This window comes from Tachyglossus aculeatus (genome assembly GCF_015852505.1).
Source record: "Tachyglossus aculeatus isolate mTacAcu1 chromosome 12 unlocalized genomic scaffold, mTacAcu1.pri SUPER_6_unloc_4, whole genome shotgun sequence".
In the NCBI taxonomy this organism is placed as follows: Eukaryota; Metazoa; Chordata; class Mammalia; order Monotremata; family Tachyglossidae; genus Tachyglossus; species Tachyglossus aculeatus.
Genome location: NW_024044831.1, coordinates 6,067,818 through 6,094,612, shown reverse-complemented (window position 1 = coordinate 6,094,612; position 26,795 = coordinate 6,067,818). Strand labels below are relative to the sequence as shown.

At 48.0% G+C, this 26,795-nt stretch overlaps 1 protein-coding gene and 1 pseudogene across 1 annotated transcript; both read right to left on the bottom strand.

Annotated features, from left to right (window-relative positions):
- Nucleotides 1-16,318: 16,318 nt before the first annotated feature.
- Nucleotides 16,319-20,093, bottom strand: LOC119921690 (annotated as a pseudogene).
- A 575-nt stretch (nucleotides 20,094-20,668) lies between these two features.
- On the bottom strand, nucleotides 20,669-25,435 carry LOC119921689 (olfactory receptor 1361-like). Its single transcript, XM_038741768.1, has 3 exons — nucleotides 25,320-25,435; nucleotides 24,866-25,231; nucleotides 20,669-21,629 (listed from the first exon to the last, which is right to left on the bottom strand). The coding sequence occupies exons 1-3, from the start codon at nucleotides 25,433-25,435 to the stop codon at nucleotides 20,669-20,671; spliced, it is 1,443 nt and encodes a 480-aa protein (XP_038597696.1).
- Nucleotides 25,436-26,795: the final 1,360 nt, after the last annotated feature.

The following is a 26,795-nucleotide window of genomic DNA, read 5'->3' as shown; positions in this document are numbered from 1 at the left end:
CCTTAGAGAAGCATCTTGGCCCTGTGGAAAGAGCACGGGCCTGGGAGTCCGAGAACCTGGGTCGTAATCCCAGCTCCGTGACTTGTCTACTGTGGGACCTTGGGTGAGTCATCAAACTTCTCTGTGCCTCAGTAACCTCATCTGTATAATGAGGGTTAAGACTGTGAGCCCAGAATGGACAGGGACTGTGTCCAAACCAATTTGCTTGTATCCACCTCAGCGCTTAGTATAGTACCTGGTACATAGTAAGCGCTTAACAAATGCAATTATTATCATTATTATTAATAATAATATTAGATTCAAATTAACCAGATTGGACATACACCAGCGCTTAGAACAGTGCTTTGCACATAGTAAGTGCTTAATAAATGCCATTATTTTATTATTATTATTCATTCATTCATGCATTCATTCATATTTACTGAGTGCTTACGGCATGTAGAACACTGCACTCTGAAGAAACACTGTACAATTATGGATGCAGTATGACTCAAAGACTAGAGCACGGGCCTCGGAGTATTAATACTGGCTCAACAACATGTCTGCTGTGTGACCTTGAGCAGTCACTTCACTTCTCTGGGCCTCAGTTACCTCATCTGTAAATTGGGGATTGAAGTGTGAGCCCTGTGTGGGACAGGGACAGTGTATAACCTGAGTACATTTGTCTATCAGGCAAAAACGCCTCACCCTCGGCTTCAAGGCTCTCCATCACCTCGCCCCCTCCTACCTCACCTGCCTTCTCTCCTTCTACAGCCCAGCCCGCACCCCCCACTCCTCTTCCGCTAATCTCCTCACTGTGCCTCATTCTCGCCTGTCCCGACATCAAACCTCGGCCCACGTCATCCCCCTGGCCAGGAATGACCGCCCTCTGCACATCCGCCAAGCTAGCTCTCTTCCTTCCCTTCAAAACCCTACTGAGAGCTCACTTCCTGCAGGAGACCTTCCCAGACTAAGTCCCCTCCTTCCTCTCCCCCTCCTCCCCTCCCCATCCCCCCACCTTACCTCCTTCGCTTCCCCACAGCACCTGTATATATGTATATATGTTTGTACAAATTTATTACTCTATTTATTTGTTTATTTCATTTGTAGATATTTATTCTACTTATTTTATTTTCTTAATACGTGTTTTTTTTGTTGTCTGTCTCCCCCTTATAGACTGTGAGCCTGCTGCTGGGTAGGGACCCTCTCTATATGTTGCCAACTTGTACTTCCCAAGCGCTTAGTACAGTGCTCTGCACAGAGTAAGTGCTCAATAAATATGATTGAATGAATGAGTGAATATCCCGGCACTTCGAACAGTCCATAGTAAGCTCTTTAACAAGCACCAAAATTATCATTTACTATTATTATTACTAAGCTCTTGGGAAAGTACAATATGACAATAAACAGAAAACTGTCCTGGCCACAGTGAGTTTACAGTCTAGAAGGGGAGGCAGACATTAATAGAAAGAAATAAATTGCAGATTTGTACCTAAGTGCTCTAGGCCTTGGAGGGGGATGAATAAAGGGAGGAAGTCAGGGAGACACAGAAGGGAGTGGGAGAAGAGGAAAAGAGGGCATAGTGAGGGAAGTCCTCTCAGAGGGGCTGGGCCTTCAATAATTAGGCTTTGAAGTAGGGGAGAAATTGTCTGTAGGATTTGACAGACAACTATATGTCACCCTTTGGCCAGGAACAACGCAAATCATTCAGACCCACGACAGGATATGACAGAAATGCCCTGGACCCTCCAGGAAATGATGTTGGAGGCAAGGTGCCCCACCTTCAAGAATGGAACAAGCGAGGGGTATGGGACATTGGTAAGGGTAGAAGGGGGACTTCGGTGACAGTGCTGGATCGCTGATCTCCCTGCTCTCCCCAGGTTGAGGGCTCACTGGTCACAGCCCAGTGCACAATATTCATGGTTTAGACCAGTCTCCGATAAATGGCTGTTTACTGACGTGTTTCCTTGCTCTTTTGGTAACTATGTTGGAATGCTGAGGCAGCAGGGCCATGGTTGTTTTGGGCGGGAGTTCTGTTACCAGGATTCTGATATGTTCTGGTTAGAGGGTGGCTGTCACCAACACTCCCCAACACACTGTCTTCATTTTTGCTAGCCAAACTTCTAGATGTATCTCACTCTCGACTCTCCCACCTCCACCCCTCGCTTACTCTACTTTGTACGGTATTTGTTAAGCATTTACTATGTGTGAGGCTCTGCATTAAGTTATGGGTGGATGCAAGGTAATTGGGTTGGACACTGCCCCTGTCCCGCAAAGGGTTCACTGTCTTAAGTTCCATTTTACAGATCAGGTAACCGAGGCACAAGGAAGTTAAATGACTCACCTAAGGTCACCCAGCAGAAATGTGCAAAGCTGGGTTTAGAACCCAGATCCTCTGGTTCCTAGGCCCGTGCTCCCTCCAATAGGCCATGCTGTTTCTAATATTCTTCTAATCTATTCCACTGCTTCAGAAATTCTTCCACCCCAAATCCAACAGACCGCAGTCCCCTCTATATTCAAGGCCCTCTTGAAAATCCGCCCGCTCCAACATTCCTTCCTCAATTAATTCCCAGCATCCCAAGGCATATAAATCCACCGGCCACCTCTAGACCTTATGTCCAATCAATCAATCAATCAATCAGTGGTATTTGTTGAGCCCTTACTGTGTGCAGAGCACCATACTAAGCACTCAGGAGAGTACAATACAATAGAGTTGGTAGATATGCTCCCTGCCCACAAAGATCTTACAGACTAGAGGGAGAGCCATTAAAATAAATTAAAAATGAATGACTACATGAGTGTTGTGGGGTGGATGAAGATCAAAATGTTTCATTCTTTCAGTCAGTCATATTTGTTGAGCACTTACTGTGTCCAGAGCACTGTACTAAGTGCTTGGAAAGTACTGTTCAGCAACCAGTAGAGACAATCCCTGCCTACAATGGGCTCACAGTCTAGAAGGGGGGAGACAGACATCAGAACAAGTAAACCGGCAGGGTTAAAGGCTTAAAACCCCAAGTGCATTGGTGATGCTGAAGGTAGGGCCAACTGGCATAGTCAGGGAAGGCTGCTTAGAGGAGATGTGATTTTAGTAGGATTTAAAGGTGGAGAGAGTGGTGGTCTGTCAAACATGAAGGGGAAGGGAGTTTCAGGACAGAGGGAGAAATTGAGTAAGTGGGCATCCAGAAAGATGTATTCATTCATTCATTCATTCATTCATTCATATATATTGAGCGCTTAATGTGTGCAGATCACTGTACTAAGCACTTGGGAAGTACAAATCAACAACATTTATAGATTGCCCCTACCAAACAATGGGCTCCCAGTCCAGAAGGGGAGACAAAAAAAAACCCAATAAAAAAACCAAGTAGACAGGTGTCAATGCCATCAGAATAAATGGAATTGTAGCTATATACACATCATTAGTACAATAGAGTGGTAAATATATACAAATAAATAGAGTAATCAATATGTACAAATATATACAAGTGCTGTGGGGAGGGGAAGGAGGTAGGGTAGAGAGAGGGAGGGGGCGATGGTTAAGGGAGGAGGAGGAGGAGAGGAAAAAAGCGGGGGCTCAGTCTGGAAGGCTGGAGGAGGTGACCTCTCAGTAGGGCTTTGAAGGGAGGAAGAGAGGTAGTTTGGCCGATAAGTGGAGGGAGGGCATTCCAGGCCAGAGGTAGGATGTGGGCCAGGGTTCGACAGCAGGGCAGGCGAGAACGAGGCACAGTGAGGAGGTTAGTGGCAGAGGAGCAGAGTGTGCAGGCTGGTCTGTAGATGGAGAAAAGGGTGATGAGGTAGGAGGGGGAGAGGGGATGGAGAGCCTTGAAGCCAAGAGTGAGGAGTTTTTGCTTGATTCAAAGGTTGATAGGCAACCACTGAAGATTTTTGAGGAGGGTAGTGACATGACCAGATCGTTTCTGTACAAAGATAGTCCGGGCAGCAGAGTGAAGTATAGACTGAAGTGGGGAGAGACAGGAGGATGGGAGATCAGAAAGGAGGCAGATTCAGTAATCCAGTCGGGATAGTATGAGAAATTGAACCAGCAAGGAAGCGGTTTGAATGGAGAGGAAAGGGCAGACCTTGTCAGTGTCTCTACTCGGTGCCTGCTGGGTGCAAAATGCCATACTGGATGTCTACTGAATGCAGAGCCTTCTATGCATGGAACCTTGTACAATTCACCTATTGTGTGCAGGATGCTGAATCGAACAGCTACTGGGTAGAGTTAGTTAGTTACAGTATTAACTGCTTATCATGTTGCAAAGTCTGATCTGAACTCAGGGGTACATACAGTAGAAGATTATTAGATTGGGCAAGGCTTGGGCAAGGTTCGGAGGTCATAATTGGAAGCAGAGAAGATGAGGGACCCGAAACAAGGATGGATCCTCCCCTGTGGAAAGATGGCAGCTGACTGGAGGCCATTTCCCTGGGCATTGAGGGCCAGGCTGGAAGTTCTTGCTTCATATGGAGGAGAAAAGGAAGCCAGGCAATGGACTAGGCCTTTGGGTGCAAGGCTTGGGGGGCTGGGGAGATGTTGGTGGTGATAAGTCAATTAGTACAGTGCTCTGCACACAGTAAGCTCTTAATAAATACGATTGAATGAATGACTTATAGAATTGCCGTATCTGTTAAACATTTACTTTGTGCCTAGCTCTTTGCTAAGTACTGGATCATTCTGCTCCAGAATGACAGAAAGGAGGCAGTTTGCAGCTAGGGCTGTAGTTGCATTTGTTTGTTTTATGTTGCTTGTTAGGTGGTTGCTAAGTATCAAAACTGCTCTAAGTACTGGGGTAGGTACAAGTCAATTAGTTCAGCCGGAGTTGTATCTTCTCCCTCCATTTGCACTCTCTTAATAATAATAATAATAATAATAATAATTGTAGTATTTGTTAAGTGCTTACTATGTGGAAGACGTGCTTCTCTTTCCAGAGAAACAGCATGGCTCAGTGGAAAGAGAACAGGCTTTGGAGTCAGCGGTCAAGGGTTTAAATCCCGGCTCTGCCAATTGTCAGCTTTGTGAGTTTGGGCAAGTCACTTCACTTCTCTGGGCCTCAGTTACCTCATCTGTAAAATGAGGATTAAGACTTTGAGCCCCCCGTGGGACAACCCAATCACCTTGTAACCTCCCCAGGACTTAGAACAGTGTTTTGCACATAGTAAGCACTTAGTAATTGCCATCATTGTTATTATTAAGGCACTGTCCTAAAGGCCAGAGTGGATACAAGCAAATTGGGTTGGACACAGTTCCTTTCCCATGAGGAGCTCACAGTCTTCATCCCCAGTTTACAAATGAGGGAACTGTACTGTACAGTTCGCCAAGCTAGCTCTCTTCCTCCCTTCAAGGCCCTACTGACAGCTCACCTCCTCCAGGATGCCTTTCCCAGGACTGAGCCCCCTCCTTCCTCTCACCTTCGTTCCCCCTCTCCATCCCCACCGTCTTACCTCCTTCCTTCCCCCACAGCACCTGTATATATGTATATATGTTTGTACATAATTATTACTCTATTTATTTTATTTTACTTTGTACATATCTATTCTATTTTATGTTATTTTTGTTAATATGTTTGGTTTTGTTCTCTGTCTCCCCCCTTCTAGACTGTGAGCCCACTGTTGGGTAGGGACTGTCTCTAAATGTTGCCAACTTGTATTTCCCAAGCGCTTAGTGCAGTGCTCTGCACACACTAAGCGCTCAATAAATACGATTGATTGATTGATTGACGAGGGAACTGAGGCTCAGAAAAGGGAAGTGACTTGCCCAAACTCACACAGCAGACACGTAATCGAGCTGGGATTGGAACCCAGGTCTACCCACGAGGCTGTGCTGCTTCTCTCCAGGGTCCAGCCTAGCAATCTTTTCACGAGACACCGTGTAGAGGGCTCTGCACTCAGTAGATGCCCAGTACAGTGCTCTACAAACAGTAGGCACCTTGTTCAGTGGTCATGACACTGTAGGTGCCCAGTATAGAGATTTACTTGAAGAAAAGACAGTTTTATGAAGGAGGTTTTCTCTGGTCATGGTGAGTGAGAGCGGCCTGGAGCTAGGACCCCTGGGTACTGTGTAGCTCTGCGCCTTGCAACTAGGAATTCCAGACCACTTCCAACAGCTTCCTCTGGACCATAAGATTGTTGTGGGCACGGAATAGTTCTGTTTATTGTTATAATGTACTGTCCAGATTGCTAGTGCAGGGCTCTGCACACAATAAGCACTCAAATATGACTGAATGAATGAAAAGTTTCTTGCTAGTCTGGAGAAGGCCTGGGCCAATTTACCAGAGCCTGGACAGACACAGACTGAGAGGTGGGGGGGAGTATTGAAGTTTTCAGAGCTAGGGAGGATGTGGACAGGTCAAAGATAGAATTGCTGTTTCTTGAATCCCACCCCACTGAGGAAAGGAGGGTCCCCACTAGAGCTGGTAGGGGTGGGATTCAGTACAAATAGCAAGAAACCTTTCTTCCCCCATCAGGAAATATGCACTGTAAATCCATTCTCCTAGGAAGTTGTATGTCCAGAAATACCTCAGCAAGTCCCACGGGAACTTGGGTAATTCCATGGTCTATGATGGATCACTTGGAGGGGCATAGGAGGGAGGAGTGCTCTAAGGAGCAAAGGGTTATTGGATGGCGTGGTGCGGTCCAGGGGGCAGTAGGATAGGAGATGGAGGAGACAGAATGTTGGATGTGTTTATGCTGGGGAATTGAAGGGAGTACTCAGGGTTGGGAGATGGGAGATAAAGATATGTTATAAGGTCCCTGCTAGGGTAAAGGAAGGAGAATTGGGAATAGAGGGTGGGAAGAGTTGGTTTGTATTGAATGATCTATTCCTAACCCCGAAGGTGGTACCCCCAGCAGGACACCTAGCCACGGTTACTCTCCCAGGATCCTGTAGGCCTTCAGTCAATCAATTGCATTTATTGATCACTTACTTTGTGCAGAGCCCTGAAATAATAATAATCCTGATAATTACGATATTTGTTAAGTGCTTATTATGTGCCAGGCACTGTACTAAGTGCTGGGGTAGATACAAGTAAATCGGGGTGGAAACAGTCTCTGTCCTACATGGGACTCACAGTCTTAACCCCCATTTTGCAGATGAGGGAACTGAGGCTCAGAGAAGTGAAGTGACTTGTCCAAGGTCACATAGCAGACAAATGACCAAGTGCTTGGAAAAGTACAGTATAACAGACACATTCCCTGCCCCTTTGAAAGCTTAATCTTGGGCTGCACAGGCCAAGTTGCTGAGCCAGGTGAGTATTGTTCAGAAGTTGTTGTTGAGGAACAGTGGGGGTGGCCTAGTGGAAAGAGCAACAAGCCTAGGAGTCAGAGGACCTGAGTTTGTAATCCCTGGCTGTCATTTGTCTGCTGAAGGACCTTGGGAACAATCACTTCACTTTTCTGTGCTTTAGATTCCTTATTTGTATAAATATTGGGGATTAAAGTCCTCCCTGCTTAGACTGTGATCCCCTTCTAGGACTGTGAGCCTGCTGTTGGGTCATGACCGTCTCTATATGTTGCACAACTTGTACTTCCCAAGCCGCTTAGGTACATTGCTCTGCACACAGTAAGCACTCAATAAATACGATTGAATGAATGAATGAATAAATGAAGGGACAATTAGACTGTGTCCAATTCTAATAACCAAAATCTACCCAGTGCTTCTCAGCAGTACTTAGCACATAGTAAGCACTTAATGAATTACCACTAAAAATATCGGAAGGGTAGAGGTTGGAATAACGTTTGTCTTTTTCTGCTATTGAAATAGTCTATACAGCCCTCACTTATCCCTACTTTCCCTCCCTTCTGTGTCACATATACATGAGGATCTGTAACTTTAAGCACATAAGCCCCACTCTCAGCTCCCCAGAACTTATGATACATATCCCTAATTGTGTTTTATATTGGTCAATCAATCAATCAATCAATGGTATTTACTGAGCATTTAGTATGTGCAGCTAACTATAGTAATCACTTGGGAGAGTACAGTACAACAGAGTTGGCTAGAACATGTTTCCTGCCCAAAAGGAGCTTCCAATCTAGTCAGTCAGTCAATCATAATTATTTAGTTTTTGCTGTGTGCAGAGCACTGTATTAAGCACTTGGGAAAGTACAATGTATCAATAAACAAGCACACGTCATGCCCACAGAGAGCTTACAGTCTAGGGGAAGGGAAGACATTAATATAAATAAATAAATTATAAATATGTATATAAGTGCTGAGGGACTCGGAGGGGGGATGAATAATGGGAGCAAATCAGGGCAAAGCAGAAGGGAGTAGAAGAAGAGGAAAGGAGGGTTTAGTCAGGGAAGGCCTCTTGGAGGAGATGTGCTTTCTACAAGGCTTTGAAGCGGGAGCAGAGTTACTGTCTGTCATATATGAAACAGGAGGGTACTCTGCGGTGTATGAAGGCACAGACTCCGGCTAGGGTAAGCACGAAATCGTTTATTGGGTAAGCAGCAAGACTTTTATATCTTTCAGTCACATTCTGTATTTTTCCATGTTCCTGTGTTTATAACTAACACAGCAATTCTGTAACCTTCAAGACCAGTAACAAGTAACACCCGTCTATGCAAGGCCGTAGGGCCGATAACAAGTAACTCTTGCCTGTACAAGGCTGTGATAACAGAGACTAGCGTTTTGGCCACAGCTCTCCTCTCGGTTCCTTGTTTACTTGGCCCTGCTGTTCCCCACATCTCCCCCTCCTTTGTTCATAACTATACCATTAATGAGCAACGCAAGGGAAATATAAAGGTAAAATTGTTATGTAGTGCATCTAAAGAAGAGAAACAATTCCCATACCATACAGTGGTCAGGTTAATACAGTAAGTGTGGTTGCAGTGGCTTATGGTAGCCGCTTGTGCCATCGCAAGGACGTAGGGATGTGAAGTGTAAATCACAACTGTGTAGCGTTAGCAGTATGATTAGACAAGGTAAGATTCCATAAGGTACGATTAATAAACACGAAGCCTAAACGCCAAATTCTCGTATGCAATGAGGAGGTGGTGTTGTTGGCGGGCATATAAAACTGTAAAAGAGGCCCAGCCAAGACCACCGCCATGCCAGGATACACTGTGGTTATGGATGCCGAACCCAACAGAGTGGTTGCTCGCCGGGTCCCACAAAACCCCATGAGGGCCCCAGTCCAAAATAGTTCCTGTAGTTCCGTTGACGCTAACAGGATCAGGACCGAGCCCGCGACATGGCTGCCAGTTTATCCGTGCGTTGTTTGCGAGTGGGTCCTCCGTACAACGGGGCAAGTCGGGGGTATATATCCCCACTTCCGTCACCTTGTGGAGAGACGATGTTCCAGACACACCCGGGATACTTATTAAAGTGTAATTCTTTGTTCCGCGTTTGTCCCTCACTATCAGGTGTTGGTGAGGCGACACCGGAATACAGCCGATGTCGCTGTCATTACTAGTTGTCAGACAAAGGGGTGGAAGGTCAGTTACAAACTCAGTATTGTTGAGAGCAAAAAAAAACTAGTATTGTTAAGCCCTCTGTCTATCGCCGGGGGCATCCATACCCCACCTATCCATTCAGTGTCATTATTCCCGATAGGTGGTGTAGGATCCCACCAGGTTATAGGGTTGAAGACGGGTGGATCAAGAATATGTGCCCAATAAAGACCATTCCCCGTGACAGGCAGGCAAAGACTTCCCATCAGGCTCCAGATCATAAACATTCTGACCGTCTTGAGCCCCGTATCAGGGGGCGCCGCCCGCGTCTTCGCCATCCTGGTGGCCCTCCGCAGATTGTGGTATCTCTGTCTTGAAGGGCTTGGCACAACGCGCCGGCAGCCAGTAGGGGCCAGAAGGCAGAGAAACACAGTCGTATCCACGGCCCCAGGTGATCAGAGGTGCAGGTCCTTGCCACTGTTCCGACCCAAGAGGTCTATAGTACACATGGAGCCGTTCCGGCCACGTAGTATCTCGTCCAAAATTGGCGCTGTGCTGGCGGTAAGGAACAAGTCAGACAAGGTCTAAAAAAAATTTAAAACGCATGTAGCCTTGTATAACCTTTCTGGGAGTCATTCCCGTGGGATTCCCCCTCCTTTGTTTAAACAACAAAGCTTTAAGCGTGTGGTGAATCCGTTCCACAATGGCTTTGCCCAGTAGGGGAGTAAGGGATTAGCCAGTAACATGGCGCACCCCCCAATCCTGGAGAAAGAGTCTGTACCCTACGAGAGACATAGGCGGGGACCATTATACAGTTTTTAACAGTAACCGGGACCCCCCCATGCCGGCGAAAGAGTGCAACCCAATGTCGAAACCACATCACGAGCCCTTTTCACTTGCATGGGCGGGTGGCCAACAAACAAGATGCTAGAAGGAATCAACAGTAACATGAACATAACGCAGGTCTACCAAATTCGGCCACATGAGTGACATGGGATTGCCCAATGTCATTGGATCGAAGGCCGCGGGGATTTACCCCCCGCAGGAATAGGTATGAGGACAGTTGCTGACAGTTCAGGACAAGCGCGACCAAGATCCCCGCGCTTGTTGAATAGTCAGCGAAAATTGTTTGCGCAGAGACTGCGCATTCTGGTGGAAAAATACTCGTGTGAAAGCCGGGCCTGTGTTAACAAATTTGGCCGTTACGACCTGCAGTTGTTAAAGCATCCGCAACAGCATTGCCCTCGGTCAGCGGCGCAGGCAATGCCCGTATGTGATCTGATATGGACGACAAAATGCGGGAGAGACCTTTGTGTTAACAGGCGCCCATAATCGCAGAAGCAATTGGAATAAGAGGGCTAATCTCCACTTCCTTAATAAAGGCCCCTTCCAGGCGTTGGACTATACCCGAGATGTACGCAGAGTCTACTATCAGATTCAGAGCTTCTGATGCAAATAATTGAAAGACGCGCACAGCGGCAGCCAATTCCGCAATCTGGGTTGATCCCTGTACTTGGAAAACGTCCGATTCCCAAGCATCCGAGGCACCTTTCCAGACGACCACCGCCTTTCCTGTTTTTCCGGACCCATCTACAAAGGCTGTGCGTGCCTTAGGCAACAGAACATGTGAAAGTAGGATCCGCGGCTGCAAGGGCCCCTGGGGCAACGACTGCAACAATTTGTGTCTAGGCAGGGTGTATTCGATCGTTCCTAGAAAGCCCACAAGTGCAATTTGCAGGACAAGGCTTTGTGATAGCCAGGTGTTGAGGTCGGTACGAGTAACCGGTATGTGGATAAAAGAGGGATCATCCCCCGTTAATTGTTGACATCTGTTGCCCCCGTGAGAAATCAGACGGGCCATCATCTCAATAGAGGTTGTCACAGTTTTGGAGAAGGAATGAGGAAGGAAAAGCCACTCCAAGGTCCGAAATGTCACAGTAGGAGAGACGGCTCCTTCTGTCCATTGTCTCAGCAACGCATACGGCTGGAAGGTGTGGTAAATCAGCAATAAGCGAATTGGGAGGGAGTTCGAGCGTCGGTGACCATACGTAGTCTGTATTCTTGTGGCCACGCGCTGTAACGCGGTAGATGCTGCCGAAGTGAGAGTACGTGAAGAGGTCAGATCAGGATCACCTCGTAGCAGGTGACAAAGCGGAGATAATTCCTCCGTCGTTATGCCCAAACTCGGCCGAAGCCAGTTAATGGTACCCAGGAGTTTCTGTAAATCGTTCAAGGTATTTATGGTATTAGCGATTTGCAGGGGCTGTGGATCGATTTCATATTTGTATTCCCGATTCGGGGGCCATTTGTGGTGTATTAAGGCACGGACTCCGGCTAGGGTAAGCACGAAATCGTTTATTGGGTTAAGCAGCAAGACTTTTATATCTTTCAGTCACATTCTGTATTTTTCCATGTTCCTGTGTTTATAACTAACACAGCAATTCTGTAACCTTCAAGGCCAGTAACAAGTAACACCCGTCTATGCAAGGCCGTAGGGCCGATAACAAGTAACTCTTGCCTGTACAAGGCGGTGGTGACAGAGACCAGCCTTCTGGCCACAGCTCTCCTCTCGGTTCCTTGTTTACTTGGCCCTGCTGTTCCCCACAGTACTCCAGGCCAGAGGCAGGATGTGGGCACGCGGTCGGTGGTGAGATAGATGAGATTGAGGTACAGTGAGAACGTTAGCATTAGACGAGTTAAATGTGTTCTAATAGGAGAGTAGCTAGACAAAGGTAGAAGTGGGCAAGGTGATTTGGTGCTTTAAAGCCAATGACGATTCTTTGATGTGGAGGTGAATGGGCAACCACTGGAGTTTCTAGAGGAGTGGAGAAACCTGGCCGGAATGTTTATCTAAGGGGAATTAAAAATGAAAAAGTAATGCCTAGACTCTAAGTTCCTTATGGGAAGAGGGTGTGTTTGCCAGATCTGTTGCACTCTTCCAAGTGATTGCTATAGTGCTCAATAAATACTATTGATCTTACTGACTGACTGAGGCCCAAGAGAGATGGCAGGGTGTATCTCTCCTGGTGGTGAGTGGAAAGGCCAGGAATGGACTGGCCTAGCTGGAAATCAAGGGGCCGGTGTCCCACAAACCCTCAGGGCCCCATTCCAATGTAGCCAGTATTTGACTGGCACCCAGGTGTTTCAGGTGAGTGGACTGTCAGATTGCTAAATGGATGATCTGCTTATCCACAGTGAAATTCAAGACTGATTTATTTAGCTTTCATTCGTTCATTCATTCATTCATCGTATTTACTGAGCACTTACCGTGTTCATATCCCTGTACTAAGTGCTTGGAAAGTAGAAGTCAGCAACAAAGAGAGACAATCCCTGCCCACAACAGGCTCATATTCTAGAAGGGTGGTGACCAACTTCAGAACAAGCAAACAGATATCAATAGCATCAATATAAATAAATAGAATTACAGATGCATACACATCAAAATGAGTCAACAGGCATTAATATAAGTAAATAGAATTATAGATATGTACATATATACACACGTTCTGTGGGGCTGGGGAGAAGGGGTAGAGCAAAGGGAGCGAGTTGGGACAATAAGGAGGGGAGGGAGAGTTGAGGAAAAGGGTGACTTAGTTTGGGAAGGCTTCCTGGAGGAGGTGAGCCTTCAAATATGGCCATTTATGAGGACCTATACACGGGTGGCATGAGGTCCAGCTGGGCTCACAACATCATCTTCTTCGTTGTTGTTCCGCTAGCAGGAGGTCCCAAGAAGCCGAGTGGCACAGACTGTCGAATTAGGTGCTTGGGAGACATACAGGAAAATAAAGATTTAGCCCTGCTCTCAGGGAGCTTAGTTCACTGGAGGCAACAGTTGGCATAAAGATATGCCTAAGGCAGAATAGGGGGCCAGGAAAGAGTGGGAGGGAGGGAGGTGTGACCACTTTGTATAGTCATGTTTGCCCTGGAGTGACAGACTCTACCACTTGTGTTTTAACTGTATTGAGCAGAAACTCCTGACCATCGACCTCTAGTCTCTCTTCATCTCCCGGGTCTGTGATGGAGATGCAGTTTGCACAAGCAAATTTGTCCGGGTGATCTAGCGATTCTACCAATCCTGAGATGTAGGGGTTTAACTGCGATCAAACATGGCACCGCCTCCCCCTGCCAGTCATATGATGTTATCTGAGACCAGCCGAGTGCCTATCCACCTCACGCGACCACGCTGGGCCAGGCAGTAGATGTAGATCCCCAGTCTGGGCTCACCTGTGCCTCAGACTGCTACTGGCCCAGGGGGATTTACTTTTTGTTAGTTTTTAAAATAAAAATAAATAAAGCATGAGGCTCCTCATTTCGTCTCCTCGTTCTGTCCCGGAGCCAGGGTCAGAAGGTCCAGGGTCTGAAGAGGAAGCCCAGAAGTGAATGGGGAGATGGATCTCAGGCAGTATGGCTCCTCCTGTGGAGTTGCTTTAGTTTACTCCACTTTCCTGCTTTGAGGAGAGGGAAGAGTATTTCTCTCCTCCAGATTCCAGGTAGACATCTCAAGGGCCAGGCCACCACCCTGCTCTTGCTGGAGCAGCCTTTCTATCTTTGGATCCATCAGGGGAAACCAAGTGAGACTGTGTCCCCTTCACCCTTAGCCTGATGGTGGTGGTTGTAGCAGCCTCAGGAAAGGTAAGGGAATCCCCCCTACCTTGCCACAGAGATCAGCCCGGGGTTCATCCACGCATGCTTTGGTTTTGGAGGAAAATGCACTTTTGTCCCCAGTCCCTATGCTAGTTCCTTCCTCCTCTGGAACTTCATGGAAAGTTCTGTCTCCATTTTCTCCAGAGCCTCCTCCTCCTTGGACTCCTAGGAAACTAGGCAGGAGATGGGGCTGGTGCCAGCAGGGAGAGCGGTTCCAATGGAGTGACAAGAATCCCAGGTGCTCTGGGCTCTCTCAGGTGGGTGAGGAGCCCTGGAGGCTGTCCTCTGTGGTGGCCTGGGCCAGCTCTTGGCCCCACATCACCTGTGTATATGTTTGTACAGATTTATTACTCTATTTATTTTACTAGTACATATTTATCATTCTATTTATTTTGTTAAAGATGTGCATTTAGCTTTAATTCTATTTGTTCTAATGACTTGACACCTGTCCACATGTTTTGTTTTGTTGTCTGTCTTCCCCTTCTAGACTGTGAGCCCATTGTTGGGTAGGGACCGTCTCTATATGTTGCCAAATTGTACTTCCCAAGTGCTTAGTACAGTGCTCTGCACACAGTAGGGGCTCAATAAATACGATTGAATGAATGAATGTTCCCTGCCCACAAGGAGCTTACAGTATGTATGGGGAGACAGATCATAATACGAGTAATTAAATTATGGCTATATTAAGGGTAGGATGAATAAAGGATGTACGTCTACATGCAAGGGTGATGCAGAAGGAAGTGGGAGAAGAGGAAATGAGGGCTTAGTTGGGGAAGGCCTCTTGGAGGAGATGTGCTTTTAATAAGGCTTTGAAGGTGGGAAAGTCATCATCTGTCAGATATGAAGGAAAAGGGAGTTCCGGGACTGAGACAGGACACAGACAAGGGGTTGGTGCTGAGATAGATGAGATTCAAGTTCAGTCACTAGGTTGACATTACAGGAGAGACGTGTGTGGGCTGGGTTATAATAGGAGAGGAGCGAGGTGAGGTAGGAGGGGGCTAAGGTGATTGCATACTTAAAGACCAATGGTGAAGAGTTCCTGTTTGATGTACAGATGGATGGACAGCCACTGGAGGATCCTGAGATGTGTGGAAACTGGCCTGAACGGTTTTGTAGAAGAATGATCTGGACAGCGGAGTCAAGTATGGACGGGAGCAGGGAGGGACAGGAGTATGGGAGGTCAGCAAGGAGGCTGATGCAGTAATCAAGGGAGCGATAGGATAGGATTAATGTGGGGGTAGTTTGGATGGAGGAAAAGATGGATTTTAGTGATGTTGTGAAGGTTGAACAAACAAGAGTTGGTGACAGATTGAATATATGGGTTGAATGAGAGCGATGAGTAGAGGACAATGCAAAGGTTATGGACTTGTGAGACAGGAAGGATGGTGGAGTTGTCTACAGTTATGGGAAAGTAACGGGGAGGTCAGGGTTTGGGTGGGAAGATGAGGCTGTTTGTTTTGGACATGTTAAGTATGAGGTGTCAGCAGGACATCTAACTAGAGATGTCCTGAAAGAAATACAAGGAAGAAATTTGAGACCGCAGAAAAGGAGAGATCAGGGCTGGAGATGGAAATTTGGACATCATTTGCGCAGAGATTCTAGTTGAAGCCATGGGAGTGAATGTGTTCTCCAACTGAGTGGTGTAGGTGGAGAATAGAAGGGAACCCAGAACTAAACTTTGAGGAACTCCCACAGTTAGGGGATGAGAGACAAAGGAGAAGACTTAAGAAGAGACTGAGAATGAGCATTCAGAGAACTAGGAGGAGAACCAGGAGAGGACAGTGTCAGTGAAGCCAAGGTTAGATAATGTTTAAAGGAGAAGGAGATGACTGACAATGTTGAAGGCTGCTGAGAGGTCTAGGAGGATTAAGATGCTATAGAGGCTTTTGGATTTGGCATGAAAGAGTTAACTGGTGACCTTTAGAAGGCAGGTTAGGTGGAATGAAGGGGGCCGGAGACCAGTTGGAGGGGGTCAAGGAGATAATTTAGCTGAGAGAAGCCCATTTTCTGGTGGGCAATCCCACATGGACCCACGCAGGACACACACAGGGCAGAGTCAGGTTCAGTGGAACCTGGTACAATCCCCGGTTCCATAAGGTCCAGTCCAGGACCCGGTTCAAGACCTGGTTCTGTGGGATCCAATGGACTCTCATCTCTATAGGACCCCTGGTTCCAGAGGGCCCAGTGCAGGTCCAGATGCCAGTTAAGGTTCCATATGTCCCAGACACGTCCAGGCTCCACGGTCTTAGTTATGTAAGACTCCATGTAAGTCCCTGTTCTATAGGGCTGGGAGAAAGTCCCAGTTTCATAGAACCCCGCACAAGGCCCAGTGCAGGTCACGGTTTCGCAGACTGTAGATGAAGGGGTTGAGCAGGGCGGGGGGGTGTCACAACTGAATGCAGCACCGCCGCCACTGAGTTCTTCCAGGGAGACTGCGTAGATGAGGACAAGAAGTAGACAGCAATGATGGTGTTAGAACAGAAAGACCACAGCCACGTGGGAGCCACAGGTGGAGAAGGCTTTGAATCTTCCTCTGGCCGAGGGCACCCTGAAGATGGCAATGACATTGCGGGTGTAGGAGACCAAGATAAGGGTGAAGGACACTGCAATGGATGAGCCCCCCACGATCAGGACCACCAGCTTGTTGACGGAGGTGTCCGAGCAGGATAGCTGCAGTAACGGGGCCAGGTCGCAGAAGAAGTGGGGAACGGTGCGGTCAGCACAGAAGGAAAGTTTTGTCACCAGGATGGTGTGTAACAGGGAGGTGAGATTAGTAATGACCCAACAGGTGGCCACCAGCAGGACACAGCGCCGGGGGCCCATGGTCATGGCATAGTCCAGGGGCCGGCAGATGGCCATGAAGCAGTTATAAGCCATCACAGTCAGGAGCAAATTGTCCAGATCCGAAAAAATAAGAAAAAATTATAACTGGCTCAGACAGCCGACGTAGGAGATGGCTGGGCTGCCGGTGTGCATGTTGGCCAGCATCTTGGGGACGGTGGTGGAGGAGAAGCAGACGTCGACCACGGACAGGTTGGTTAGGAAGAGGTACATGGGGGAGTGGAGGTGTGAGTTGGTACTTATGGCCAGGACAATGAGCAGGTTCCCGCCACGGTGCTAGGTACAGAGTCAGGAAGAGTACCAAGAATAGCTGCTGCTGCTCGGGATCGCTGGACAGGCCCAGGAGGATGAAACCCGAGGCCTCCGTCTGGTTCTCTGTGCCCGTGGCTGGGGTAGTTCTGCAGTCAGACACTCACAATTGAAAGCAGCAACATAAACATACATAGGCACACAAATACATAGTCATACATTTGTACACACGTATGTATGCCTGCACAGATATGCTTGCACACATACACAGATACATACATAAATGCACAGACACATACATGCATACGCTTGCATACATATACTTGCTTGAACATATACACAAATACATGTATAGATATATATGTATACATGCCCACATGTACACACGCACGCACACACACACACACGACACACATACACATATCTGTGTTTTTTTCAGTGCTTTTATTACCAAAGAGCCTTACATTAGTTATTTTTATTTACCACCCCCTAACACCCCGAGAGAGAGGGTGAAGGTATTAGTATCACCAATTTACAGCTGGGGAAACTGAGGCATGGTGAGTTTAAGTGGCTTGAGCTTGAGTGTCACAGCTGGCGCTAGAACCCAGGACCTCTAACTTCCGAGTCCGCAGCTCTTCCACTATACCACACTGCCTCCCCAAGCCTGCCTCCTTCAGGTGCATACGTTTACCTGTACATATGTGTATGTGCTCATAGGCATGCAAATGCATACACGTACATATATAGCCTCATAAAGGAGGGTCTGGGCTCCTAGACTATCCCTAGTCACTGGTTGATTGGAGTCATGGAAACCTTGCCCCAGCCCTGAGCCTGCACTCACTAGCCTGCCCACTCCCCACCCATTTTCTCACTTCCCAAACTTCTGATCTACTGAAAAAGCTGCTCTCCTTTCCTCCCTCTCTCCTACTGTCTACCTCACCTTCAGTCAAAGCACTTGGGAGGCTAGAGTTAGCAGATGCGATCCTGCCCTCGACAAGATAAAAATCCAGCAGTGGTGACAGTCACTGATCTCCCATCCTCGTGTCTCTCCCCACTTCAATCCGTACTTCATGCGGCTGCCCGAATTGTCTTTGTCCAGAAACGCTCTGGGCATGTTACTCCCCTCCTCAAAAATCTCCAATGGCTACCAATCAATCTGCGCAGCAGGCAGAAACTCCTCACCCTGGGCTTCAAGGCTCTCCATCACCTCGCCCCCTCCTACCTCAGCTCCCTTCTCTCCTTCTACAGCCCAGCCCGCACCCTCCGCTTCTCCGTCGCTAATCTCCTCACCGTACCTCGTTCTCGCCTGTCCCGCCATCGACCCCCGGCCCACGTCATCCCCCGGGCCTGGAATGCCCTCCCTCTGCCCATCCGCCAAGCTAGCTCTCTTCCTCTCTTCAAGGCCCTGCTGAGAGCTCACCTCCTCCAGGAATTCTTCCCAGACTGAGCCCCTTCCTTCCTCTCCCCCTCGTCCCCCTCTCCATCCCCCCCATCTTATCTCCTTCCCTTCCCCACAGCACCTGTATATATGTATATAAGTTTGTACATATTTTTTACTCTATTTATTTATTTATTCTATTTGTACATATCTATTCTATTTATTTTATTATGTTAGTATGCTTGGTTTTGTTCTCTGTCTCCCCCTTTTAGATTGTGAGCCCACTGTCGGGTAGGGACTGTCTCTATTTGTTGCCAATTTGTACTTCCCAAGCGCTTAGTACAGTGCTCTGCACATAGTAAGCGCTCAATAAATGCGATTGATGATGATGATGATGATAAAAACTATTGATGTATTTTTATTGTATTTGTTAAGTGCTTACTATGTGCCAAGCACTATCCTAAGCACTGGGGTAGACACAAGTGACCCAGGTTGGACACAGTCCCTGTGCAACATAAGGCTCACAGTAGATGAAGTAACTAAGGCTCAGAGAAGTTACGTGACTTACCCAGGTCACACAGCAGACAGGGTGAGGAGTCAAATTAGAACCCAGGTCCTTCTGACTCCGCTGTCCCAATTCCGTATTCCCTGCTCCCTGATCTGGATCTCTCCTCCACATTCACTGTGGGTCCTCCTGTCCCCAGTCGCTAAGTCAATCAGCAGCAGAGGCCGGGGAGAGTCATGCTAACTGCCTCCAAAACCTCCCTTTGGAAGGGCCTGAGGTCTGGGGAAAGGGTAGTAACTAGCCGGGGTGACCCTTTGCAGAATGATCCAGGGAAATGTCTGTGCACCATTTCCTGACCGAGCCGGAAAGTGATGAACAGTCAGCAACTGCCTGTGCCCAGGAAACGTTGCTCTCCGGGATGGGCCACCAAACCTCTGGGGGGATTGGGGCTCTGAGAATGTGTAAGTCTCTCAGCCCCTGGAGTGAGCTTAGTCGCCAGAGCCTTGGACACGCTGATTGGACACCCAGGGAGAAACAGTTAGATGACCAGGGGCAAGGGGATGGTGGCTTGGCCTAAGGCAGCCAATAGGAGGTGCCAGAAAAAAACAGGCCCAAAACCCCCATCCTTTGTACCTGTTAGCACCTGCCACAGGTGGGAAGGAAAGGGAGCAGTTAAGAGTCCAAAGAGGCCACAAAGTTTCCAATTAGACAATGGAAGGTCAAGGGCTGGGCCCAGAGAGTTGAGAGTAGAAAGAGGACACAATGAGGGAATAAGGAAGGGGTGGATGTGGGGAGCTCCAATCTGAGGCAGGGGTCTGCATGAGAGACATAGGGGACCACGGGACCATCAGATGTACAGAGGGAAGTGCAGTGGAATGGGGATATGGTCCGAGACTAGGGAAGCAGACAATGGAGGAACAGAGGCAGAATGGGTTGAGAAGGAGAGACTCTGAAGTGTGAGGATATGGCTGAATACCCAGTGAATTCCCAAGAAATCGTATACTTCAGATTATTTTGGAAAGTCTATTGGCCTCCTAGGTGTTCAATCTCTGTGAAGAAGCAGGGAAGTTGGGTCCAAAAACTGAGCTGGTACCCCAAGTAACTCATGATTGCTACATATGGTCCAATTCTAGCTGTTCCTTACCTTATCATCATGGTACAGAGGATATGATCTTCAACCCCTGAGTTCACCCTTGGCCCTGCCCCACCCTCTGCCCCATTTCCTGCTGGCCTGGAGCGACAATCAATTGGTTTCCTAAATGTGGAAGGGAAAGGGTAGGAACTGGCTGGGAAATGAGATTCTGGGCAGGTGGTTCAAGCTCCGTAGAGTTTGGAAAATCTGAGCCAAATTCCCGGAGGTCTGGCTTTGGCTCCAGTAGAGCATAGAAGCAGAATAGCGGAGTGGAATGAGCACAGGACTGAGAGTAAGAAGGCTTGGGTTCCAATTCTTGCTGTGGGACTTGCCTTATCTGTGAACCTGGACAAGTCATTCAATTCCTTTATATCTCAGTCTTTTCACCGGTAAAGTGAGGATTAAATAGTTGGAATTCTTCCTCTTTACACTGTGGGATAGGGTGTGTGCCCGGTCTGATTATATAGAATCTACCCCAGGACTTAGATCGTGCTTGGCATAGAGTAAGTAGTTACCAAATATGACAATTATTACAATTAGAGGTCTAGAATCACTGTTGCATAATAGAGGGAGTCCTCTTGCAGAAGAATGTGTGCAGGGCCTGATGAAGGTCGTGGTTGCGCAGGCTGTAGATAAAGGGGTTCAACAGAGGGGTCACCACTGCATAGGACCCTGCAGCTACGCTGTTTACATCAGAGGAGCCGGGGGGAGAGGGGCAGATGTACACGCCAGTGACTGTCCCATAGAACAGTGAGACCACAGCCAGGTGGGAACCACAGGTGGAGAAGACTTTGTGCTTGCTTCTCGCTGAAGGCATTCTCAGGATGGCAGAGATTATGTGGGCATAAGAGCCCAGGATGCACGTCAGAGGAATTAAAATCACCGCCCTACTCACAGACATTAACATCATCTCACTGATGGAGGTGTCAGAGCAGGACAGTGGCAGCAGCGAAGCCAAATCGCAGAAGAAGTGGGGGATGGTGTGTTCAGCACAGAAGGGTAACTGAGCCAACAGAATGGTGTGTAACAGGGAATTGAACTGAGCGGTGACCCAGCCGACAACCACCAGCAAGACACAGCACCGGGGGCTCATGGCTGTGAAATAGCCCAGGGGTCGACAGATGGTCATGAAGCAGTCATAGGCCATCACAGCCAGGAGGATGTCGTCCAGGCCTTCAAATAGAAATGAAAAGTACATTTGGCTCAGACAGCTGGCGTAGGAGATGGTGTGGCTGCCGGTATGCATTTCGGCCAGCATCTTGGGGATGGTAGTGGAGGAGAAGCAGACGTCGACCAGGGACAGGTTGGCGAGGAAGAAGTACATGGGGGAGTGTAGGCGGGAGTCTGTCTGCTTGGCCAGTATGATGAGCAGGTTCCCCTCAACGGTGATCAGGTACATAGCCAGGAAGAGCACAAAGAGGAGCCGCTGCTGCCCAGAGTCACTGGAGAGACCCAACAGGACGAACACCGAGTTGCCTGTCTGGTTTGCAGAGTCCAAGGCTGTGACGGTTCTGCAATGAGAAAGTCAGCGTTCAAAACAACTACATGTACCTCCATAGGCAAATACATATGTACACATGCCCTCTCAGAAAAACATATGTATCGGCATATATGCATACACATGTACACACATGCACATATGAATGTGAAGACATATACATGCATAAGCTTGCACACTTACACAACTATGCACACATATATAATTACATATTTTTGCATGCACACATATCTACACGCACATATACACACACACCAATGCATGCCTTATATTCATATGAATGAACAAATAAATATTTTTTAATAAATAACATTAACTTATATGCATGCAACTGCATACATATACACATACACCTGCATGAGGGAGGATCTCGGCAGATAGAAAACCCTCTGACTGACTCACAGGCTTTCCCTAGCCAGTGGTAGGTTGGAGTCATGGAAGCCATTTCCTGGCACTAATCCTGCCCTCACTTGCCTGTCCAACACATTCCCCTTCCTCTAGCCTCCCCACTGCTGATCTGCTGGTAATGCCTCCCTCCTCTCCCTCTTTCTCCTGCTGCCCACCCTTAGCCAGCCCTTATCTGCAGCCCCATTCAATGCGATCTTTACTTAGTTTTACCCTTGTTTTGGTGGGAGGGGGGGTGGGGGTGGAGAGATGCTGAGTGTGTCTGTGAAAGAAGGGTAAATGTCTGCCAAATTCCTCCTCTCCAACACCAGGGTCAATGAGAGAAGGACTTCCTGTTACAAATCCCTCAAATCCCCTGTCTCTGCTCCATCTCTCAGGCACCCACCATGAACCAGGGCTGGGAAGACACTCAGTCTAGGCCACCAGCACTTCTCTTCCACTGACCCCACTCCTGTCCCTGCTCTGCCAGGACCCCAGGCCCCAGCCACCCACTTCCCATTTCTAGCGACAGCATGTCCAGCGATTTTAACCCAATCTCAGATCCACAACTGATGGACCTAACAGAACACCGTTTCCCCCCAGGACTACCACCTCAGCCACCTGGCTCCTTTCCAACAGAGTAAGGTAAGGGCTGCTGCTTAAGTAGAAGAGACCCTGCTTGGAATCATAGGCGTTCATAGACATTGCTCAGGTGGGTTCTGCCCACATTTCCTTCTCCTCTTCCCCACAACTTCCAAACTGAGGGATGGGATTGAAATATTTATCTGTCATCCACACCACCCTCTCTACCGTACCCTCCATGCCCTGGCCCATCCCTTCTGCACCTCTCTATTGACCATCTCCCCCCAACCTCCCTGCTATTTTTCTATCAGCACTGCTCCTTATGTTTTAGTCTGCACACTATTCAGTCACATGCACACACACAATCATACAAACAAAAACATACACCTCAAAAACATATTCCCTTTTTTGCTCTGGCCCACAGACACTTCTCACCTGCTTCTCATTGTCCTGACAATGCTCTATTCTGGTCCTGGAGTACAAATCCTGCTATGGCTTCTCCCTAACATGTCGCTCACTCAGGTCTCTGTTGAGCCTGTTCGCTGCCAGCTCTGTTAACAGGTCTAGAGTCCTTCAACCCCAAACTCCCTCGGGGGAGCAATAGGGTGGGAGCTGCCAGAGGAAAGGGGCTTCCTTGCAAGGCAAACCTGGAGCCCCTGGATTCTGCTCTGCTGCTCACCGAATTGGCCACAGTGCCCTGTCTGCTGTCTGGTAGGATTTAAGCCTGACTGCCAGGGAGATGCTGCCCACAAGGAGAGAGGCAGTTAGAGGTGATGAGGAGAAGGTTGGTTAGAGGAAGAGATGTGTGTGTTCTGTGTGTGTGGGTGTGTGTGGGTGTATGAGTGAGCTAGAGATAGAGAGAGAGAGAGAGAGAGAATGACCTGTTTAAACCCGCTTCCTCTACTCTCTGCTGCCTCATGCTTTTAGGAATGGAAAGTTCCAGAGAAGGCATGGGTCTAAGTATGGAGATGGGGGATAGAGAAGCCTCTCCTCTCATTCCAGAATTCCAAGGGGCCGAGGGATAAGGTACTTATGAGAGGAGGAAGTGGTGTGTGAAGGAGACTGGCACTGCACCTGGCAATCTAATCCCCAGTGTTCCTCATTAGGGCCAGTCCTGAGTTCATACCCTGGGCTCTACTCTCTGGGGAGACCATCGCTTTGGGGAATTCTTGTCTTGGGAGCTCCCCCAATCTAGCTATCTCTCTTTACCCCTGAGTCTAGTGAAACTGCCTCAGTTCTTGGGCCCTAGTATCCAAGCAGTGGAGTTACTCTAGGGTCTCTGTTTTCCCAATCCCATCTTCTGGCTACCTGTAATTTATTTCATTGTCTGTCTCTCCTGCTAGTTTGTGAGCTCCTCGAGGGCAATGATGGTGCTTACTACCTCTATTGGTCTTTTATTAGAACAACAGCTAGGTTTAGAAGCCAGGTCCTCTTACCCCCACCCCTGTCTCTTTCTACTTGGCCATTCTGGTTCTCCAGGCTTCTCCAGAGCAGAAATCTTGTCTAAGTACACTATTTTAATCTTCCAAATGCTAGAACACTGCGCCGCATGTAGTGAGTGCTTAATCAAAAAATACAACACATGTAAATAGCCATAACATCTACCGTTGCCCCTACCCATAATTTATTTTAATGTTTGTCCCCTGCTCTGTACACCATAAACTCTTTATGGGCAGGTGTCATGTCAACCAAATTTATTACATTGTACTCTTCCATGCTCTTAATACATTGATACAGTAAGCGCTCAGTGAAAACCACTGATTAATTAACTGTTTGAAATGTGCTCTTCTCTTTGGCCCTTCTCCTTGGACTGAGACCTCTCCTCCATACTCACTGTGGGTCCTCCTGTCCCGAGTCACTGTGGAAGGGCCCAAGGTCCGGGCCATGATCAGGAACTGGCCAGCATGAACCCTGTAGAAGACACCAGGAAAACACTAAGCACCATTTCCTGAATTAGCTGGAAAGTGACAACGGGTCGGCAAATGCCCATTTCCAAGAAGCCCTGTTCATCGGGAAGGACCACAGAGTCTCTGGGAGGAGTAGGGGTCTGGGAGTGGGCTACTACAAGCCTTGGACAAGTCACTAAACTTTATGTCTCAGTATCTTCATCTGTAAAGTGGGAATTAAATAGCTGGTGACCCTTCCCCTTAGACTGTGGGACGAAGTCTGTGTCAGGTCCAATTGTATTGTATCTACTCCAGTGATTAACATGGTGCGTGGCACAGAGTAGATGTTTAACAAATATGAAAATTATTGCAATCAGGGGTCTGAAATCATTGTTACAGATTGGAGGATTTCTTCCTGCAGAGAAATCTGTGCAGGGCCTGTTGAAGGTCGTGGTGGCGCCGGCTGTAGAAGAAGGGGTTGAGCAGGGGAGTCACAACTGCGTACGACACTGCAGCTAGGCTGCTTTCATCAGCGGAGCCGGGGGGCAAGGGGCACATGTACTCGCTTGTGGACGTCCTGTAGAACAGTGAAACCACAGCCAGGTAGGAACCACAGGTGGAGAAGGCTTTGCACATGCTTCCTGCTGAGGACATTCTCAGGATGGCAGAGACTTTCTGGGCGTAAGAGACCAGGATACACATCAGAGGTAGTAGAACCAAGGGCCCGCCCACAGATATTAGCTCCAGCTCATTGACGGAAGTGCTGGAGCAGGACAGTAGCAGCAGTGGGGCCAGATCACAGAAAAAGTGGGGGAACAGTGCGGTCAGCACAGAAGGTTAGCCGAACCAACAGGATGGTGTGTAATAGGGAATTGAGCTGAGCTATGTCCCAGCAGGCGGCCACCAGGAGGACACAGCGCCGGGGGCTCAAGGCTGTGGTGTAGCCCAGGGGCCGGCAGATGGCCATGAAGCGGTCATATGCCACCACAGCCAGGAGGACTTAATCCAGATCTCCAAATAGAAATGAAAACTACACCTGGCTCAGACAGCCAGTGTAGGAGATGGCTGAGCTGCCGGTCTGTATGTTGGCCAGCATCTTGGGGACGGTGCTGGAGGAGAAGCAGATGTCAGCCAGGGACAGACTGGTAGGGGAAAAGTACATGGGGGATTGGAGGTGTGAGTCAGTGCCGATGGCCAGGACAATGAGTAGGTTCCTGTAGACAGTGGCCAGGTATAGAGCCAGGAAGAGCATGAAGAGGATCCGCTGCTGCCCGGGGTCACTGGAAAGTCCCAGCAGGATGAACATTGAGTCGCCCGTCTGGTTTGTGGAACCCATGGCTGAGATGGTTCTGCAATGAGAAAGTCATGATTGAAAGTAACAACATGCATATACATAGGCACAAATACACACACACACATATCTGCTCATGCACATATGTACACATATGCATACATAAATGCGCAGACATATGCCAACATATCATCAGTCAATCAGTGGTATTTATTGAGTGTTTGGCTGAGTGCAGAGCACTGTACTACACAATCGGAAGAGTACTACTACTACTACTAATAATAATAATAATGGCATTTGTTAAGCACTTACTATGTGCCAGACACGGTACTAACTTCTGGGGTGGATACAAGCAAATAAGTTTGGACACAGTTCCTGCCCCATGTGGGGTTCCCAGTCTCAATCCCCATTTTACAGATTAAGAAAGTGAGGCCCAGAGAAGGTAAGTGACTTGCCCAAGGTCACACAGCAGACAAGTGGAAGAGCCAGGATTAGAACCCCTGACCTTTTGACCCCCAGGCCCAAGCCCTAACCACTAAGCAATTCAACACAATTAATGGACACATTCCCTGCCCTAAATGAGCTTACATGCTTGCAGACATGCATATGTATGCACATAACCACAAATACATGCATATGCATATCTGTATAAGTTAACATATATGTATGTACATGTATGTATGTGTAAATATATTTATATATGTGTGTGTATACATGCATATATGTGCATGCACACACACATATTACCAGGTTTACTTTTACATATGTATGCACATACATGCTCATATGCATGCAATTGCAGACATATACACATTACTTTGCATCAGGGAGGGTCTGGGAAGATTGAGAATCCTCTGAGAAATATACTGGCTATCCCTAGCCACTGGTTGGTCAGTCGTGGGAGCCATTTGCTGACACTAAGCTTGCCCTCACTTGCCTGACCATTGCCTTCTCCTTGCTCTGGTTGATCTTCTGGGAATGCCTCCATCTTCTCGTCCTTCACCCTTGCTGCCCACCCCCAGGCAACCCTTACCTA

Coding starts and splice junctions, on each gene's coding strand:
- LOC119921689 (XM_038741768.1), bottom strand. CDS start 25,435: ATGGCCATCTGCCGGCCCCTGGGCTACACCACAGCCTTGAGCCCCCGG. Junction 25,232..25,319: donor TCCCTATTACACACCATCCT/GTTGGTTCGGCT, acceptor GTCCTGCTCCAG/CACTTCCGTCAATGAGCTGG. Junction 21,630..24,865: donor AGGAAGAAATCCTCCAATCT/GTAACAATGATT, acceptor TTCTCATTGCAG/AACCGTCACAGCCTTGGACT.